Below are 21,608 nucleotides of genomic sequence, written 5' to 3'. Positions count from 1 at the left end.
TTCAATGTATCAATTTTAAATTTTAAAAAACTAATACATAAATTTCTTTGAAATATGTAATTAGTAGGGGTGAAAGTCGGTTAATCCAAACTAGAGAAATCAATTGGATCGGACTGAATTGAGACTGAGATCTGTTGGTTTCGGTCCATGAAATCCAAGACTGAAAAGTTTCGATTCGGTCTTAGTCCAAAATTTTCCCACCTCGACTAGACCGAGTGGACCGAAATCAAAAAATAAAAACTATATATTTTATATATTATTTATATAATAATTATATAATTAATTATGTAATTTTCATCTAACATATCACTATTAACAATATAAAATTTTAAATATATTATTAACAAATTAATATTCTATCAATTAACTAATGTAAAATATCAATTAACTAATTATATAGTAATTATATAAGTTAATAATATAATTTTTATCTAATTTATCATTATTGATCATATAAAATATTTTTTTATTGAGTTAGTTAGATAATCTACATTAATAATTCACTTAATTTTAATTTAGTACTTTAAATAAATTTTTTTATTAATTGATTTGACAAGAAAATAAAAAAATAATTGAGTCAGACAGAACGAACCCATCAAACCAATCCATCATTTTTTCCGGACTGGACCAAACAACATCCCTAATAATTAGGCACCTCCTTTAATTGTTGTTAGAAAATTAACAGCAAGATTGACACGTGACATTAGACAATAAATTCAAGTATCAATTTTATAATAATTGAAAACTGATGCCTCAAATTGTAAAAACGTGGAGATCCATGATTTTGCAACTAACCTAATTGGCATTTAAGAAAAATACTGTTAGTATTTAAGAAAAATACTAAAAAATAAATACACACAAATGCTTTAATAAATAAATAAATAAAAATTGGTTGGTACCGATAATCGGTGTGACTATCATTTTCCATTAAAAAATGTGTTGGTAAAATACCAAAAAGTTATTTTCCATTTTTTTTTTTTGTAAAGAAAAGCCATAAGAGTTCATTCATTTTAATTTTTATGGATAATTACAGCATTAAGTCAAGGTTGTAGCAAGTTCTGCTGGCATGCTAGTCAACTTGATCACCCTTCTTTTCTTTGCTTATTAACCCATTGGCCATTAACAAAGCATTCAGAGAGTAAAAAATGGCATGGGATGACAATGGAGGTGGAAGGTATCATCGGTAAAACAAATAGCGCTCTAAAATAAGCAACTCTTCCTGCATTTTGAAAACAAAATAAAGCAAACGCAAAATATAGAGAAACATGAAATGATGCATAAACAAACAGTAGAAAAGAAAGGTGTATACCGTTTGCATAATAGCTCAATAAACTTCCCCACCCAAACAGCAGTGGGGGAAAATTTATGGGCATAGAAAGCCTCAAAAAGCAAAGGCCATAGTACTACAAATCATTTTAACAAGGGGAAAAAAAGTTCCTCTAATCAACAATGAAGGTAGACATGAATGGAATTTACCTCTCTTAGTGACAATAAATATCACCATTTCTTCCACTTGGTAGTGTTGACATATCATGATCTAATTGAGAGTGAGACAGCTATGGGCATACTTGAGACTGACAAAAACCAGTCAAAGGACCCTATTCATGTGCCCTGAAATGCTTCGAAACAAGAAAATTTCTCCTCACTTAATCTGTGCATGCTTTTCTATTCATGCTGCTGTCTATGATTCCCACAACTAAGGACGCAGGACAGAATCGATAAACCATTAGACGATACTAGGGGGATCCCCCACCCAATTGCAAACTGCTCGGGGCCAGCGCGTTCTTATGCAGTCCGCCAAAGGTGCATGCTGAGAAGGCTCTGGTTTAGCCACTTCAGTGTCTTTCCCACTGGATTCATTTCCACCTGAAGCAGAGGACACTGGTACGTCGGCCATAAATTCCTCAGGTGTCCACCTTGGGGGTACCGAAACCCTCAATTTTGTAAGCCTTGGTCTTTGCACAGGAGTCTCACCTCCAGATGTTACGTGGCTTCCATTCAAATCTGATTTTGCAATCCCATTAAAATGGTAAAGATCAAACACCTTCTTACCCATCAATCCAGATGAATCCTTCAGACCACCCAAGCTCTGGTCCAAATCTAGAATAACCTGCCAGAATTCACTCCATACAATAAAACCTGTGTTGCAAAGGTGATCAACCTTCTCAGGGGGTAGTTTGATATTGGTGTCCCTGAGAACTTGATGGAAGCCTTCCACACTAATAAAGCCACCGCCTCCACTCTGATCTTGGGCATCGAAAGCTTTCCGAATCTGTGATTCCCTTTCTTCCAGTTCATTCTCATCTTGAACAGTGGTATCAATAGCAAATAGGACTGTATAATGGGACTCGCTCCCAACAACCCATATCGGCCATTTTGGGCATTTCAAATACTGACCAACCTTACAGAAATTGAGGGATTCGAGCAGAGTGAGGAATCCAACCTCCACATTTCTGGATATGCCCTTTAGGAACATGTCACCACCCAAATCCATCTTCCCATCAAACACATTAGGAACAGCCTGCCCGCAGAGCAGCAGGTTTACAATTTCCTGTTCCATAACATTCAGGAGAAGGGCCTAATATTATGCACGGTCCAACAGTGATGCAATATTTATAGGGGAAAGCATCCAATCGACCAATTGCTGAAGCACCAAATCAGACAAGTTAGGATGGGCTTATACCTGAGAGGCGTGTCCAAATGGAGCAGTTACTAAAGGTAGGCTGGGATCATCCCTGTCAGCTTGAACAAAGTCCTAACAAGAAAAGAGTTTCAGAAAAATTAGTAACATTGCCATGCCAAACAGAAAACTTCAGAACAATTACAGTAACTGCATTCAATTGACAACATTATCGCGCCATATTGTGAAATTCAGGGAGTGAAAAACATTATGTTACTGCAAGTGTTAGATATGGGCATAAACATCTACTGGTCCACTTAAGCCCTTACGACCTCAAATTGATTGCTATTTAAAAATCTAGAGGTACCTAAAGTAAAATGTGGACTCCTGATGGGGTTCTGGATTTTATATAATTATACCAATTAAATTGATTAAAATAATCTATACCACCCATTTCTCATGGAACATCCATTTGAATTGAAAGGTCTCATACATTTAGTCAGCTTAAATTAAGGGAACCAATTTGAGCCATTGAAAAGACTGGCAGAATAATACATGTTAATAGTTTTAAATAGACTTCTTTGGCTTATCTTATGCATTAGGACTAGTCAAAAGGTGGGTCTTGAATATACTTTTAAGAGTGAGTGTGTTAGACATTGTTCACATATTGCAAGAAGGTAAAATATATGCACCCGATACTCTATTCTTTTTTTGTTTTTCTTTTGTAAGTGCACCTGATACTTGGGGCTCTACAACTCAGGTTGGTAAATAATAGATCAGAGAATCCAATTCACAAAGAATAAGTTTTATCCATAGACTTAATTTTTTAATGCTTTGAGGTTAATAATAGTCCCAAAGGATAACAAAGGACTTCAGTAGATTTATTTAAAAAAAAAAACTCCACACGGAAAAACATACCAGTCCTCGAGAAAGTAAAGCGGAAATAAGAAATAGCATCGCTCCCATACGACTTTTGAAAAGAGGGATCATTTTCTGGAGCCTCAGAAATGCACTTGCTTGCGATGTGTATGCGTCAACTCTTAAAATTTTCTTCAAGTCAGAAGCCGATTCAATTGACAGACCTTCAAGTGCTTTAGCAATGATCTGTGAAATAGAGTGAATTACCAATCAGAAAATAAGAAACACAAAAGTTCAGAAAAGAGAAAGCAATGACAAGGTTGGACATTCAATTCAATCCAATTTTCAACTAATTATTTACAAGTGTATTACTAACAATGCAAATTCAAGTTACCTCTTCCTTCAAGCCGTCTTCAGACCTCTGAACGTTGTGGGTTATGACAATCAAACTTGCTACAGAGATACTTTTATTATCTCCGCACAAAAACAATATCTCACCCATACTTCTAACCAGGGCCCTGTTAACAAAATTAAACACGGGTTTTGGAAACCATATCCCATCAATAACAGTAATCAACTCTCAGTCATGAAACAACCACCAAATTTTTTGTTTTTTGTTATATGAAAAGTATCATGAAAATATTAATGATATTGAAAAACTTAACAAAACAGAGGAATCGTATATGTACTATGTAGGAGATTCAAATCATTATGAAAGAAGGGGAAGCCAATGTCTGGCTTAACAAAAAAGACCATGTTATTAAATTATGATTATAACAGAGCTCAAACACTAATCACACCCAAAAAGCAACATGCAATTGAACACTGCACCAGAAATACAAATGGCACAGAATGAATTATGCATTCAAGTCTTTTATGCGTCTACAGTCTTCTTTTGCATGAAGTTCGTACCTAGACTAAGACATGATGTATAATATACTTTACCATGCAATTATTAATCACCTTGCTTTTGCATCTTCAGAAAGAGAAGGAAAATTATTTGATGCAACACATTGGCTTTCAGACAATCTCCTTGAACCCAAGTTCTGTGTCATGCCTGGTGGAACTTTACCTAATTCATTTGGGAAGAAAAGGATGTATTTGAGAACATATGCCTGCAAAACCCCAACAGAAAGTAGTGACACCCATATAAGTACAGAAACATCATGTTTCTGGAAGTAAATAGCAAGAGTTAGCATATCACTGAATAACAGACATAAAAATGAAACCCAGCCAAGAAGAAAATAAAATTTTAACACCCAGTGATACATAATAATACTGGAACAAATTATGTTAGTCACATTCTGAGAAATTCAGCACATAGACAAACTTAGATGAGCTATTAATAAATTTCAACAACTCCACCCAATTTCAAAGGATGTCATATGTCTTCTGCAACCACGCTTCACACTTTTAAATCTCCTGTAAAGTTCCACCAATCGATGGGTTAAATAAATCTGAAAACATTATGTTCATCTGCTACAGTTTAGTTGATTTAAACAAACAGAATCTTTCACCAATTCATCTATTCTGCGACTTGATTCGCCTAAAGTAGTAGATTTAAACTCTGGCATCAAACAAAACTGCCAACTTATCATATCGTAGTAGGTGTCATATCACAAAACTAGCCAACGTGAAACAGGATACCTCAACTGAGAGCATACATGATATGTCAATAGGCACAATTCATAACAAAAATTGCTAGTCAAACTTTGCATGAAACAGGAAACAATAAGCACTATTTTGAGTAATAAGGGCATTACTTGTATAGCTGCTAAGACGCCACAGGGCCCACCTTCATGCTGCACTAGTCCCATAGATGTTTCTGGATCAGGACTAAACCTATACCAAATTTTTGTAATATTAGCTAAAAAAGTGCAAGAAGACATAACTACCAAAAATATTGAAGATTCCTAAACACGGATTAGCGTTTTAAAACATTCCACGATTTTGACATGATTATAATAGTCCCAAACATCCATCAGCTCAATGCGCAAAAATGCAATCTTCCGTAACAAAATCACCATATGAGTAGGTAGTAATGCCTCACTATTGTGTGTAAAATATGTGTAGTAGCTCATGTTCGCAATTTATTTTCAAGGTCTCAACTGTTACATGAGAAATTCACATGAAATATTGAAGTCCAGACTATAGAGCAAATACACACCAACGAAAGGCTAACCAAATCTTCTAGAAGTTTCCACCTTTTGAACAGAAGCAGACATCGTAAGCATGATTGAAAATAATGAAGAGAAATGAAAAATGACTGGTAATAATAACCAAAATATTCACCACGCAGGAGAAAAAAGGTAACAAAGTATCACAAATAAGAAAAGACCTGTTGTCAGAACAGTCCGTCCCTAATATTTAGGTAAGAGGAACAGCACAAATGGGAGTGAATTTTGACCCATTTTAGAGCTTGAAATCGCAATGTCCTAACAAAGGGCTGAGCAATGCAGAAACGATCACTAATTTACAGACTTGCATCGAAGAGATAAAGCCTTCACCCTTTAAAAAACCACGATCACCAACCATATCATTACCTTATTCCTTGATTAGTCCATTGTGCAAGAATGTCCTTCGAAACCTCACTCCCAAACACCATCGAAAATAACTGCTTCGCCTCGTTCTCTGATAGCTCCCTCCCCGAACAGACACCCTCCGCACCCAATTCATTCTCTTTCTTCTCAATCTTCGATGCTGAACCCAAGCCCACCGAGGGGGTGGCGATCCTGGATGCAAGCATTCGCTTCTCTGCGGCTGTGGCCATGAGCTCCCGCTTCATCCGCCGGCTCTTTGCCTCCGGTGACTCCTTCGACGAGCCATCCGGAGCTCCTACTGGGGCGTCCCTGGGTTTGCTCCGCTTCGGCTCAGGCGGAGAGTACTGCATACTCATCCTCATGGCCATTCGCAGGTCCTCCTCTTCCTGATCAGCCATCGAAACCCTCCTCGCAGATCCGAAACCAATGTGAACCGAAATGAATTGTCAAAACTAGGGCTTCTCCGGGAATTCAAAACAATTCCACATAAAAATCCATCATCGAATCGCTGCTCAACAAGAACCGAACGAGTTGTACGAAGAGTAGTAAAAAGGGCTTGCTTGCAGGCAAAAGAGAAGGAGGAGGAGAAGAAAACGACGACGACGACGAACGAAATGGAGTACTTAAAAGAGGGGAGCGAGTTCCAGGGGCTCTCGTATGCCCGTCGCGATGCGTTAGCACAGGGGCAGATAATGGAATGGCGGCTGTGGCCCCGTAAAAAGTTTCGTTGGCGGCACAAATATGAAGGGTAGTTTAGGTATTCAATGGGTGGACTGTAATTACAGGCGATACTTTCCTTTTACGGAGAGGAAAGCGGTCGGAAAGAATCTTGGCCGGTGAACGCCGGAGTTCGAGGAAATTAACGGAGCTTGACAAGGTTTTGGTGGCAGCCGTACTATTTGTGTACGATTGATGTCAAAGTTGAGGTGTTGAGTAACTTTAAAGTACGACAAAGTGTTAAATTTCTTAACAATTTTATAAAATTAAATTTATAAATTAGCATGAAATATAATTAAATAATATATAAATAATTGTTGTACAGACTAATAATTTTAAAAAAAAAAAAGTTAGATAAATACATTATTTATAATTTAAGGTTATTCTTTTAAAAATTTTGGACATTATATACAGCACGTAAATGTTTAATATTGCATTTATTTTTCTTTAATTGAAGCATTTAATATGATTAGAAAATATTTTAATTTGACAGCGAGATTATTAATATTATTAATCCATGCATGAAAATCAAACCTGTTGGATTAAAAAACATCACCTACCTAAAATACATAATGGGTACATACAAGTTATAAAATTTCTTAAAAGGAATTTACTTAGTGCTAGTTTGGACTTGCTGTAATGACCAGGCCTATGGGGCCCAGGCACAAGTCCCTCAAAAACTCAAGCCCATCCAGCATTAAAAAAAAATTAAAAAAAAAAAGAAAAAAGAAGAAGAGGAAGAAGAAGTTGCTGCTCACTATTTTGACAAACGATTCTGCTATAGGCAGGTTACTTTCTGCAGACTGCCATGCTAGCGTGTTTTAAAAAAATAAAAAACAAAATAGAAAATAGAAAAAGCGTAGGAAATACATGAAAAATAAATACACAAGGAGGGAAAGACGTAGTTCTCGTTCTCCATCGCGCGTCTAGCATTTTTGACCCGGCCCGGTTCAGCCCGACCCGACCCGAAATCACATTCTTCCGAACCGACCCAAACAAGCAAGCTTCCGTTTGGCCGTTGACCGATTAACCGATTGGCCGACCCGATAATTATTCCGGAACAAACGGGTATTCCGACCTGACCCGAAAATCTTTTTTTTTTTTTTTTTCACTTGAAACTTAATTAGTTCTCAAATTAAAAAAAGTAATAATAATAAGAAAAAGAAGAAAAACAATATAGCCTTACAATTCCACTACACTTTATTTACAACTTATCAATAAAATAATTTTTTTTTTTTAAATTTTAAACACATCAAATTAAAATTAAAACTAAAATAAATATTTTTAAGAAAAATTGTAAAAAAGTAGATATTTTTATCATTTCTCATATATAAGGAAGCACGTATTTCATTTTACAATATAATATAAAATCTTGTTTTTAGGCCAGTTGGGATAAGGTTTCGAAAAAATTTATTCATCATCTATTTTTTATTATTTTATAATGTGATATTAGATAATAGATTTATAAATAAAATATAATAAATAGCATCTAATTATTTAATATTATTTTATAAGATAACGAGATAATGATAAAAATTAAAATGATGAATAATGTTATTTTAATAATGAAAGAGTATTAAATTATGATACAGGTTTTTCGGACGTGGGAGCCCGCATGCACCATCAAAGGATTGTTTGTCAGAGATTCAAAGAAGGCAAATGGCCTTCCACGGTACAAAAATAAATTTTTTAATAATAATAATAAATTAAGATGGTAACTTTTTCTTCCTCTACGGATGCTACAGCACGAAAGTACAAAAGTTTTCTTATACTTCTCCAGATAGTGCTTTTTAAAAATCAAAAGAGTTGCGAAAGTTTCGGATAATAGGTAATTACCCGATACCGAACCGTTTTATACGGAAAAAGTGGAAACGGAATTGTTTACCCGTTTTCCATTTTCGGGTCGGCTAAACATGGTCAGGTCGGGTTGATAATTGGGGTTTGACCGATTACACGGTTAAATTGTTCAATCCTAGTTATGGGCATGGAGATCGAACACATTCCAAAAATTGATGATTGAGTCTGTAACAGCCCATTAGAAATTTACTGGTAGAATTTCTATTGATTTTAAGAACCTCGTGAAAACCTCATAAGATTTTACAAATCGACCAATCGCGCAGGTTTTAGTCTGTCAACATAATCAGTGTTATCACTCACTATAATGCTAGAAATATGAGTTTAATTATTTGAGATAGTTAGAAGTGTTAGAATGTGTTTTGGTCTACCCCATTAGACTCAGTTGATTATTTAGGATTTTATGGCGTAATAGCCAATTTTTATAATTTCGAACGAAACGACTGTTCGAAATTGTGCAATTATTTTTATGAGCACTTCGAGATTGAATTTCGCTAAACGATTTTCACTACAGGTTAATATGAATATTTATGATTTTTCAACACTAAGTTTATTATGCATTTCTTCAGAGTGAATAGTAACCTCGATAAGCGCACCCAGTGCAATGTTTTCAAAATCACAGTGTGGAATATCCAAATTAGGTTAGAGAAATTTTATTTGGACACTTGGCAAGATCTTAGCCACACATAGTGAATAATATTAGACACTTGGCACCATGAGGAACCATTAGATGGATTTGTGAAGGAAGTCAAGGTGTGAGATCATGCCACCTAAGCAAAATTTTGTTTCATCTGATCAACCAAATTGTACCAGATCAAAGAGGGTTTCAACCCTAGCAAAATCCTAAATGGTTGGAATCCAATTGAAACCTCAAAAACTTGATTGAAACCAAAACCCTAAATGGTTTCCCCAAACCCTAAAGTTGGCCTCCAAACCCTTTTTAATCCGATTTCTAGCATTGTATTTAATCACTTGATTAAATCACTTACACATACTATTAATTAATCAAATCCTTGTTATGACATCATTATCCAATCTTTTAAACCTTGGAAATTTGATTGGGCCAAAAAAATAAGTTTTGGGCTTGATAGCATCTCAAACCCTAACCAAACCACCTTTAAACCCCAAATTGAAGCCCACTTGGTTGGGGCCCACCAAGGCCCACGAATTTGGCCACCTTGGCAAAACTTCTTGAAGAAGTTTTGTCCCCCACATGGCAAATCATCCACTGCCATTGGCTGCAACCCATTAGTGTCTTGATGTGAAGAGAAGTCCACTCCATCAACCTCCATCACTCACAGCTGCTGCAGGCAGTCCTTTGCCCACATTACTCTCCACTTTATGTCACATATCCAACTCCAATCAAGGGTCTTTCAAGCCCATAACTTCCCCCTCCAGGAGTCTAAAGTTGTGCAAGACACACTTCTCTCCATTTTATCACTTCTTCCTCCCGTTCTTAGAGAGAAACCCAAAAGAGCTCTCTTGGGTAGATTTATGGGTCTTTTTGTGTGGCTATTTCCGACCCTTTGTAGGTATTTTGTCACGATTACTCATTCATAAAAGTTTTTCGTATTTGAGTCTATTTTTCATGGATATCTTATTAGTCTCATTCTATACTCATTTGGTCGGTCAAAAGTATTTTTAACCATGGAAAAGTCATTCTGAGCGTGAAACTAGAGAGTATGATATGTTTTGAAATTTTTTACCAGACTAGTGGACATATTGTAACGCCCCGTATTTCAGTGTATTTTTAGTGAAGGATTATTTTTGATTGTTCAAAAATTTATCCTCTTATTTTAAAATTGGTTGGATTTTTAGTAAGTTTATTTCTATGATTTTATTTGGTGAAAATTAATTTTATGTGCTTTCTAAATATTTATTTATTGTTATGCATTTAAATTGCTTTTAATATTTAAATTAATTACTGTGGGATTTAATTATTTCAATTTGACTTTACCATTACGTTTAAATTATTTTATTTAACTTGTGGTTTTAAAATCGTCTCCGTTGGATCTTTTTTGTGACCCAAATTATGAGGATTGGACCTCATTTCTTTTCCCTCCTTTTTTCTTTCCTTCCTTTTTCTTTTCTTCTTTTCTTTTTTTCCTTATTTCCTCTCCTCTCCCGTGCGACCTCTCTCTCTCCTCTCCTCCGCCCGTTTCCTTCGTCTCCTCCCAGCGCCGCCGTCGCGCCGCCGTGCGCGACACCGCCCAGCCGACCAGCTCCCCCTCCCTCCGGCGACCTCACCTCCCAAACCTCAGCCCCTACCTCGCCGCCGGTAGCCCACACGCCCCCCCATGAAGCCGCGGGCCACCTTCACGCCAGCGCCGCTGTGAGCCGGCGGTGGCCCTCACCGCCCAGCCCATTAGCTTCCCCAGCCGCCGGCGACCTCACCCCACCAATCTCACCTCCATCCGTGCCGCCGTTAACCACCAGTAGCTCTTCGAAGCCGCGGCACTCCTTCCGCCGTTGCGCCGCCGTCGCACCACCATTGGCCACCATCTTCCTACCACTTCATCCCCGACCTCTTGGCAACCCATTGGACCCAACCCCACCTCCGATCCGTCACCGGTGAAGCTCCACCAACTACATTTCCGATTTGGGCATTTTGGTCTTCTACCGCCCATTCCGCCGCCACCCACGGCAAACCACCGCCACCATTGGCTTCACCGACCTCCCTAGGCCCTACCCTATCAATCTTGGGTCTTCGTTTGTCCTCGTTGAAAAGTTGGTAATTGTGACCCACGGCCACAGTGTATTTTACACTGTGGTGTTGCTCAGAAATCACCACTTGCAACTTCGAGATCCTCCGGAAATTATTATATTGCACTGTAAGTATTTTCCTTAAAGAACTTTCGTGATTTAAATATATTTTGCACTAACACATATTATCTGTGAATTGGGTTGTTTTGCCGGACTGAGTCCGAGGAGTTTCGGGGGTTGGATGGATTGTGGACAGAGTTGTGTTTGTTTGCATTGTGAATTGTGGTTGTTGGTTATGACTTGTTCACGTACATCGCATATTGCATGCATGATCATGTTTGTAAAGAAAACTGGGTTTTCGTGTATTGCATACATGTTTATGTATTTATTGGATTTGGATTTTCATGTGAGTAAAAGGAAAAGAGACTGTAGGGATGGTGGTAAGCAGGGATGGTGGTTGTGTCCCGCCTGTGATTCCCGCCTACAGTGCTCTGTTAAGTATTTATTGTGTGTAAAGGAACTGTAGGGATGGTGGTAAGCAGGGATGGTGGTAGAGTCCCGCCTGTGATTCCCGCCTACGGTGCACGCGTTAGGGATGGTGGTAAGCAGGGATGGTGGTTGTGTCCCGCCTGTGATTCCCGCCTACGGTGCACGCGGTAGGGATGGTGGTAAGCAGGGACGGTGGTAGAGTCCCGCCTGCGATTCCCGCCTACAGTGTCCGATAATTGGATTGTTTGTGTGAATCATTTTATGGGAAAATGTGTTACGGATATTTTGGGCCAAAATGGGATTTTTGGCGTGTGTTGGAAATAATCATTTTTCTGGGAAAAAATGGTATTTTATGGTTAACTGTATTTTGCTATATTGTTGGTTGCATTAATGTATTTTTATCCCGAGAGTTGTTTGGTTTATACTTACCTGTGGTACCATTTTATGGTATCGCAGATTTTGATGCAGATGATGATGACGAGCCTTAGCTTGGCTCCGTTGGAGGAGTGATCTGGGATTGCTCCTGTTTAGTGAGTTATGTGTTTTTATCAGTTTATGTATTCACCTTTTGTATTATATTTGGGATGACTGTATAATTTTTTTAAAGATAAATTGTTTTAAATATTTGTATTTAAATTCTGGTACTTAGTTGACTATCCGCTGCGTTATTATATTTGTACACTGTTGCATGTACACACACTGGCACTTCGTTGGGATGTGTGACCGTGTTGTCACCATCCTGGCGTCTCGATCCCTGTGTATTTATATAAGGGGGATTGGGGGCGCCACACATATCTTGGTTTGAAAATTTTATGGAGTGTTGTTAGCATATGTTTATGAATTTTCATTGATATTTTGTTGCATGGATAAAGCTTTTGATGATAGATTTTCTTAGATTTAGAAACTTGAAAACTGGAAGTGGAAAAACAGTTTTTGCTTTGTGAAAGTTAGAATATTTCGTAGTTTGATCTTATTCCAAAAGTTTTGATATTTTTATATGATGATCCTAAACCTCTTATATACATGTTAAGATATTATTTTGAAGATATTTAGTATTAGTTTTAAAGGTATGATTTTTCTATGCAAGATGATTTCGGTTAGGCCTAAGATTTGATGTTTTTGGGTTAGATCCAGGTTTTATTGAGTTTTAGCCATGTGATTTAAAGTTTGATGGTTAGATCTTCTCTAAAAAACACTTTGAAACCATGAGATGTTTTAGTTTGAAAATCACATGTGTTTAAGCCATGGATCAAGAGATTGATCAAAATTAGTAGAGAGAAAAGTTTTTGTTTTGGACTAAGTTTAAAATCAAAAACTCTAAGTGTTGTTTTGTGATTTTTGGTGGCTTTTGTTTGATGATTTAAAGCATGGTTGATATTAGGATGATGTTATGAATGTGTTAGAAGTAAGATTTGTTTTTTTTTTGGAATTCTTGGAGATTTTTTATTAAGGCCAAAACTTGTGATTTAAGGGTTTACTTTTTGTTAAAAAGTTTGGATCTTTTTACAAAAAGTTTGGTGTTGATGATTAGGTTTTCTTAATGGATATTTTAAGTGTATTTTTTAAACTTAGGATAGGAAGATCCTTGTTACAAAATTTTGATTTAATCATAGGTTTTGAAGATGGAAGAAATTGCAACCAAAATCAAGAGAAATGGCCTATGAATGTTTCGACCAGTGTGAGTTTTCCATAGTTATGAATGGTTTTAAATTTTTCTAAGTTAATATTTAAGTTTAGGACAAAATTTACATGAGGAATGTAGATTTTGGTAATTTTTAGAGTTAGGATGTGAAACCCTTAAGTTAGGGGTAAAATTGTGATTTTCCCACATGTAGAGGGTAAAATGGTCATTTTACTCTAAGTTGTCTCTTTTCACATTTCTAATTGTTAGTAATTAAAGTTCTAACTTTTAGAATACCCTTTTACAATTCCTCGTGTTTCGCATTTTAATCTCATAGAACGCGACAATCGAGGTAAGTTAGCTCTTAACTTACTATCAGTTTACTGTGTATGTGTGATGGGTAAGAGAACTACAATTTATGTTCGTATGTTGTTATATATGTCATGTCATCACATGTTTATCTATTACACGAATTATTCTGTCATGAAAATCTTATCTGTTACATAATATATTCTGTCACATGTTACTATCTGTTGCAAGTATGTCACATTACGTATGCCATCAGTTACATGTATATCATGTCACATAATATTCACTATCACATGTTCTGCCATGTTACGAAATATTGTCTGTTACATGTTATGTCATGTCACGAAATATTGTCTGTTACATGTATGCCATGTTATAAAATGTTATCTGTTATATTTTATGTCATGTATGTCGTCTTATGTTCATATCACGTTAAGCTATGTCAGGACTTCTGTCGTTTATGTCACATTCATGTCACGTCACGTTACGAAATGTCATGTATGCCAGTTAAATTATTCATGTCAATCACGACCCTAAGCGCTAGGATGGGGTAATATCCTAGTGGAACTCCTTTGTTCACGCTGGAGTGTCTAAATAGGTGTAAAATTCTCTGGGTTGAAGAAGTACAATCAACAAGTTGCGAATGAGGCCTAACTAGCTGGTCACCGGAACGCGCCAGGCACTAACGCCAATAGAGCCACACATTATGTTACATGTGTCCACAGCAAGTGTGGCACAAACAATTAATAGGGTCACTACAACTGTGGAGCATACACTACGTTAAACACAGTAATTGTGACACGTAGAATACGTGGGGCCACAACAACTGTGGAGTATGTATTAACGCACTCACAGCTGGTATAGATACCTGTATTGTGATGTGGTAATCGGCAGGGACACACGGTTACAAGGGACCCGTGTAGCACCCTTATGGTCACTTTTATTAATTAAGTCTATTGAATAAGATTCCAAGTTCATGCATTTCACGTTCAAGTCATGTTTCATATTATGTTATATTCAAGTTTACGTTCATGTCAAGTTTCAAATTCATGTTTATGTCATGTTATGTTCATGTTCATGTTATATTTAAGTTCACGTTCATGTTATGTCATGTTCATGTTCACGTTATGTTTCAAGTTCACGTTTATGTTATGTTGTGCTCAGGTTCATGTTATGTTCAAGTTTATGTTCAAATTTTGTATGTTCACCTTCATGCTATGTTTCAAGTCCATGTTATATTTCAAGTTCACGTTCATGCTATGTTGCTAGTCCATGTTATGTTTTAAATTCACGTACATGACATGTCACGTCAAGCTAAGTTTCAGTTTCAGTTCAAGTTATGTCATTTATGCCATACTATATGTCAAGTTATGTTATGCTTACTTATGACTTTGATTATGTATTCATGCTTTTACTGCCATGCATGCATCATTAACCTGTGTGGAAGTTTCATGTTAACTTGCTGAGATTTGTAATCAAGTCTCATTGTGGTAGTCCCAACTACCATTCCCCACAAATGATAGGCGATGTGTCAGGATCAAAGTGGGGAGCAGACACTGGCAGTCTGGAGGAGGTTGACTAGACGTCATAGACGCAATACGGAGCTTGCAGCCTCCATAGTTAGGTCTTTAGATAGTATTCCGGCATCGTTAGTCCAGTTAAGCGAGTTACTCAAAAAACTAGCCCAATAGTGCATTTTAGCATTGTAATTATGGAGCCATGTCTTCGTTATTTTGAGATTACAGTCTTCTGAGACCCGTGCTATAATCGTAGATGTTTGAAGTATGCATGATTTATGTTTTAACTATTTGGGATATTTTAAATTTGGTGCATAGTATTGCTAAAAAAAAAAAATTATCCACTGCGAATATTGCATAATACTATATGCATGTTAAGAATATTGCATCTTATATGTCATGAACGGAGGCAGGTAACCTTGTGTTGCATGTCACGACGCTTCGAATGTCCGTCCGATCTCAAACGGAATCTGGGGGCGTCACAGAGTCTTTCCCCGCTTTGTTAAGTTGTTACGTTTAAATTTTACTGGACAATAAAATGACTGTAAGAGTTTATTTAGCTTATGGTTTGGAGACACGTGACTTATGGATATTGTGGTTGTGATGTATTTAATTTTCTCTAATATTGCTGATTGGAATTAATTATGCCCTTTTATTTTACCATTATGAATTAATTATACACTTTTATTGACCATGTGAGCACACACCTATTAACGCAACATGCAAGAAGTGTGTGACTCGTGCGGTCAACATCTTGACCTCAGGGTCCTTGCGGAGTAAGAGTGTAATCAGTTCGGTCCAATCCGGTTTTAGGCAAAATTTAGGACCGAAGTGGTATACATCAGTTTTGCATTTTTCAAAACTGATTACGCACTAATTATCCTTATAAACTGGTACCTCCGATTTTACCAGTTTCCGGTCCGGTATGGTCCCCTTTTTCGGTTTAAATAATTTGTAAATTTGTCATAAAAAATCTGTTTATAAAAAAGAAAAAAAAATCTGCTTAAAAAAAATATGTTTTATTAATAATATGTTACTATTTACAAAAATCTGCTTTATAAAAAAATTCTGCTATAAAAAATCTGCTATATTGGTGTAAATTTAAACTGAAAAATTGATCCAAATCAGACCAGACCTGACCAGTAAAAACCGGCCGGAACCGGTCCGGTTCCGGTTTTACGATTTCCTGGACCGGTTGATAAAAAAAAAATATAAAAAATAATATTTTATATATAAGTTTTATACAAAATTAATATTATACAAAATATTTTTTATATATATAAGTTTTATATATAATTTATAACTATACGTGGAATTTTTATATATAATTATATATTATATATGAAATAATTTCATATTATAATTTATAAATTTTAACATAAAATGTTAATCTTAAATTTGAACATTTGTAATTGTTTGATCATATGCTATTAATATAATTATATATAAGATAATGTTATTATAAAATAAAAGTTTAATCTTAAAAATGAAAATTTAATTGATCATATATTATATAGCTATACTAATGTATAGTTTATAACTAATACTAATATATAATTATAATAATAGTCTAATATTAATACTATTATTTAGTCTAATAATTTATATAGCTATACTAATATATAAGTTTATAATTAATACTAATAGTCTAATATAGACTATAATTATACTTATACTAATATAGTTATACTAAATCACTATAAGTTTATAACTAATACTAATATATAACTATACTAATAGTCTAATATTAATACTATTATATAGTCTAATAATTTATATAGCTAAACTAATATATAAGTTTATAATTAATACTAATAGTCTAATATAGACTATAGTTATACTAAATCACTAAAAATTTATAACTAATACTAATATATAGTTTATAACTAATACTAATATATAACTATACTAATAGTCTAATATTAATACTATTATATAGTCTAATATATTATATAGCTATCCTAATATATAAGTCTATAACTATTTAATTAATACTAATAGTTTAATATAAACTATAGTTATACTTATACTTATACTAATATAGTTATACTAAATTACTAAAAGTTTATAACTAATACTAATATATAACTACACTAAGAGTTTAATATTAATACTATTATATAGTCTAATATATTATATAGTTATACTAATATATAAGTCTACAACTATTTAACTAATACTAATAGTTTAATATAGACTATAGTTATACTAAATCACTATCACTAATACTAATATATAAATATACTAATAGTCTAATATTAATACTATTATATAGTTAGAAAGAGGAGTTCCTCGTTTAGTAATAAATTATAAACCTTTAAATAAGGTATTACAATGGATTAGATACCCAATTCCTAATAAAAAAGATTTATTATCCCGATTATATAATGCTACAATATTTTCAAAATTCGACATGAAAAGCGGGTTTTGGCAAATCCAAATCGCTGAAAAAGATCGGTATAAAACAGCTTTCACAGTCCCCTTTGGACATTTTGAATGGAATGTTATGCCCTTTGGATTAAAAAACGCCCCTAATGAATTTCAAAATATTATGAACGAAATCTTTACTCCATTCACTTATTTTTCAATAGTATATATAGATGATGTATTAATATTTTCTTCATCTATTGAACAACATTGGAAACATTTAAATATCTTTGTTCAAGTTATCAAACAGAATGGATTAGTTGTCTCCTCATCAAAAATAAAACTATTCCAAGAGAAAATTAGATTCCTTGGACATGAAATTTATCAAGGAACTATTACACCAATTAGTAGAGTAATAGAATTTGCTGATAAATTTTCAGATGAAATAAAAGATAAAAATCAATTACAGAGATTTCTAGGAAGTCTCAACTATGTTGCAGATTTTTACCAATCTCTCAGACCATTATGTAAACCATTATTTAAAAGATTAAAAAAGAATCCACCTCCTTGGACAGAAAAACATACTAGTATTATAAAACAGATTAAAGCTCATATTAAGAAATTACCATGTTTAGGGCTTCCATCTCCCATACTTTTAAAATTGTTGAAACAGATGCCTCTGATATAGGTTACGGAGGAATTATGAAACAAAAATTATCATCCAACTCGGAACAAATAGTTCGATTCCATTCAGGATGTTGGAATCCTACTCAAAAGAATTATAGTACTATTAAAAAAGAAATTTTAGCTATTGTATTATGTATTTCTAAATTTCAAGATGATTTATTGAATCAAAAGTTTTTGCTTAGAATAGATTGCAAATCAGCCAAGGAAGTTTTAATTAAAGATGTGAAAAACCTGGCTGCAAAACAAATATTTGCCAGATGGCAAGCTATATTAAGTATTTTTGATTTTGATATTGAGCATATTAAAGGAGAATCTAATTCTCTTCCTGATTTTCTATCCCGAGAATTCTTACAGGGAAAATCATGTCATCTTCAAAGTCCAAAATAAAGTCCAAATCTTCATACGCACGGCCGTCTTCTCCTCCCTATCCTTCACCTTGTCCTTCTGCAACTCCAAGACCTTATACGGTATTGGGATCATTACCACAAAATATTAGACCCTCTTACAATCCATTTTCACCATTAGCCTCTCCAAAATTACCAACCTATTCCAAAGCTGTTTCTCCTCCTTCTCCTTCCCAAATTATTAATCCTCCATTATTATCTCAACCTTCTTCGTCTCCTATTATTATCAAATCTCATTGGCATCCGGTCTTTCCTATTGAATTTGAAATACAAAGACAACAACAATTAATGAGGCAAAATTATACATTAATGATGACTAAATACCATGTATATCAAAGTAGGCAGTCTGCAATAGAATACTATGAAGCTGACTGCACTTTCCTTAGAAAAGAAATTAATGCCATAAGAAACCATCTAAAAATACTTGCTTTATAAAAAAAAAAAAAAAAAAAAGAAAAAGAGTAAAGGAATCATTGATACAAATTTTACAAAGATAACCCATAACTAGAGAGAAAAATGTATATTGGGAAGCTTGTGTTGATAAGCCAAGAAAAACCGATGGTCAGCCCATTTAAGCCAGAGGGCTCTCAGGGTGGTCCCGGTGGTGTTCCCTCAAGTTCTTAATCTACTTATTTCTCTTTGGAAATAGGAAATTTTTGTTGAAAATCTGAATCAATGAATTCTTTATTCAAACCTAATGAATCTACTACTAGCATCCCGACAGAATCTGATAATATTAATCAAGAAGACTATAGTATATTAGATATAGAAAGAAATCTACAAGATTGGACAATTCCCGATGTTCCAAACAATCAAATATATAAAATCTCAACTTTTTCTTCTAAATTTTCATTCCTTACAAATTACACAATTAAAACAGTAGAGAAAACTATTAGTTTAAATAATAATTATGAATCATTACATCTCTTAACAAAAAAGGCTATTGATCAACACAAAAAGAATTATTCTTTCATCCATATTGGATTAGTACAAGTAGCTATAAAGCCACTCACTCGAAACGGCTTAAATACCTCAGTATTGATTTGTTTAAGAGACGGAAGACATTATAATTTTCATGATTCATTACTTGGAATGGTAGAATCCAGCTTGTTCCAAGGACCGGTCTATTTTAACTGTTATCCCAATTATTCTTTATCATTATTTGATGGTAACATTTTACACGCCTTAATACTAAATATTAAAACAAATGGCTATCAAATGATGAAAGGGTCACATGCTTTAACAGTAGTTTACAGGATTCATTATAAATTAATGAAAACAACATTAGAACCACAAGTTTTAATTACTAGCCCTAAAGGATATACATTATTATTACAATCTAGCACACAAAATTCTAGTATACAAATTCCTAAACAAATCAATTGGAATCAAGTCACACTTCCTAATGAATGGCAATTAGAAAATATCACTCCAACACCCAAAATAGAAAATAATTCTAAAGATAATCTCGAATATATAGATCAAAAAACGGATGGGACGGTTCAAATAGCTTTTCAGCCTTTCAGAAGATCTTTTTCACATTATTCCTCTCCAGCACCTTCCAGTTATCATACACCCAAATCTATTCTTACATCAATTTCTAGAAATAAATCTCAAAATTTTGACACCAGATCTTTTGATACTAGATCCCAAAATCTTGACACCCAGATTCGAGGGATCATTCCTGGAAACATTATTGATACACCAGTATATGCTATTAGGAATCCTGATAGAGCATCTACCTCCCAAAATCCTGAAAAAGAACCCTCTTCTCCAACGTATTCTCAAGTAGTTGGAGATGATACCCAAATATATACTCTGAATAAAGAAGAATTTAAAATTAACAAAAAATATCTCAAACAAGATTATATGAAAAAAGAAAATGGTCACAAAAGAATAACATTTTTCTCAACCTTTACCAAAATAGAAAGAGATTATATTCAAAAAAAATATTACGAAGATTTAGAGAAAATACAGATCAATATTCCTTTCTTTACATGGTTTGAGATATATAAATCAAACAAATTATCTACCATAAACAGGACTACTAATCAATGGATTAAAGGAGAAAATAACCAAATTATTTATGAAGAATATCCCCCTTTTGAAGCCATCAAGTACAATCAAAGGAATACTCAAATTCTGGCTAAACCAATAAAAAAACATAATATTGCAAATACTGAAAAAAACCTTGATAATATAATACAACAAAACAATTATACTAATTTATATTTAAAAATCATGGGTAAGCAATTAGAAAGGATTGAAACCCAAATATCTCCTATAAAACCCACTATTAAAGAAATAGAAGAAACTCCCTTATTTGTTCCCCACGAAATTCCATCCCATTTGAAATCAATATTTTCCAAAAACAAAAATGATTTATTGGAACAGATATCTAGTAAATTAGAAAAATTAACTATTAGCAACACTGCCACCACCTCAAAACAACCACATATTAATGTATTAAGCAAAATAGACTCACCCGTAATATCTGACTCTGAAATTAGTAATATTGAAAACCAATTTAAAAATCTAGATTTACAGATAAACAAGATTAGAGGAGATCATGTTAATAACTTTTCGGCTAGAGATTCAAAACATCATGTCTCTATTACTCGTAATTGGTATCCCAGACCTACTCCACCGGATATGCAATTCGAGGAAAGAGAACATATAGTAAGATCAGCCTTCGCACCAGATGTATTATACGAATGGAATATAGACGGATTATCTGAATACGAAATACTAAATCATTTTCAAGAAATGATTATGGTAGCCAACGTCTATAAAAGTAATAGAAAAACTGATCATCAGGTAGCACACATTATTGTTACAGGATTTACTGGCCAACTAAAGGGTTGGTGGGATCATTATCTTTCATATGATGAAAGGTCACGTATATTAACAGCCTATAAATAT

At 34.4% G+C, this 21,608-nt stretch overlaps 1 protein-coding gene across 2 annotated transcripts; it reads right to left on the bottom strand.

The window, feature by feature from the left end:
* Positions 1–1,256: 1,256 nt before the first annotated feature.
* LOC121242048 (ubiquitin carboxyl-terminal hydrolase MINDY-3-like) lies at positions 1,257–6,929 on the bottom strand. Of its 2 annotated transcripts, none has more exons than XM_041139939.1 (8): positions 6,022–6,929; positions 5,242–5,314; positions 4,442–4,593; positions 3,873–3,996; positions 3,539–3,724; positions 2,684–2,755; positions 1,624–2,551; positions 1,257–1,590 (listed from the first exon to the last, which is right to left on the bottom strand). In XM_041139939.1, exons 1-7 carry the CDS (start codon positions 6,414–6,416, stop codon positions 1,727–1,729), a joined length of 1,827 nt encoding a protein of 608 aa, XP_040995873.1. In that variant the 5' UTR covers positions 6,417–6,929; the 3' UTR covers positions 1,257–1,590; positions 1,624–1,726. The 2 variants fall into 2 exon arrangements, with proteins under 2 accessions (XP_040995873.1, XP_040995872.1); XM_041139938.1 differs by having other exon boundaries at positions 5,242–5,320; positions 6,022–6,928.
* Positions 6,930–21,608: the final 14,679 nt, after the last annotated feature.

This window comes from Juglans microcarpa x Juglans regia, chromosome 8D, assembly GCF_004785595.1.
Source record: "Juglans microcarpa x Juglans regia isolate MS1-56 chromosome 8D, Jm3101_v1.0, whole genome shotgun sequence".
Classification (NCBI taxonomy): Eukaryota; Viridiplantae; Streptophyta; class Magnoliopsida; order Fagales; family Juglandaceae; genus Juglans; species Juglans microcarpa x Juglans regia.
Note: the sequence above shows the minus strand (reverse complement) of the source record. Positions and strands in the feature narration are given on the sequence as shown.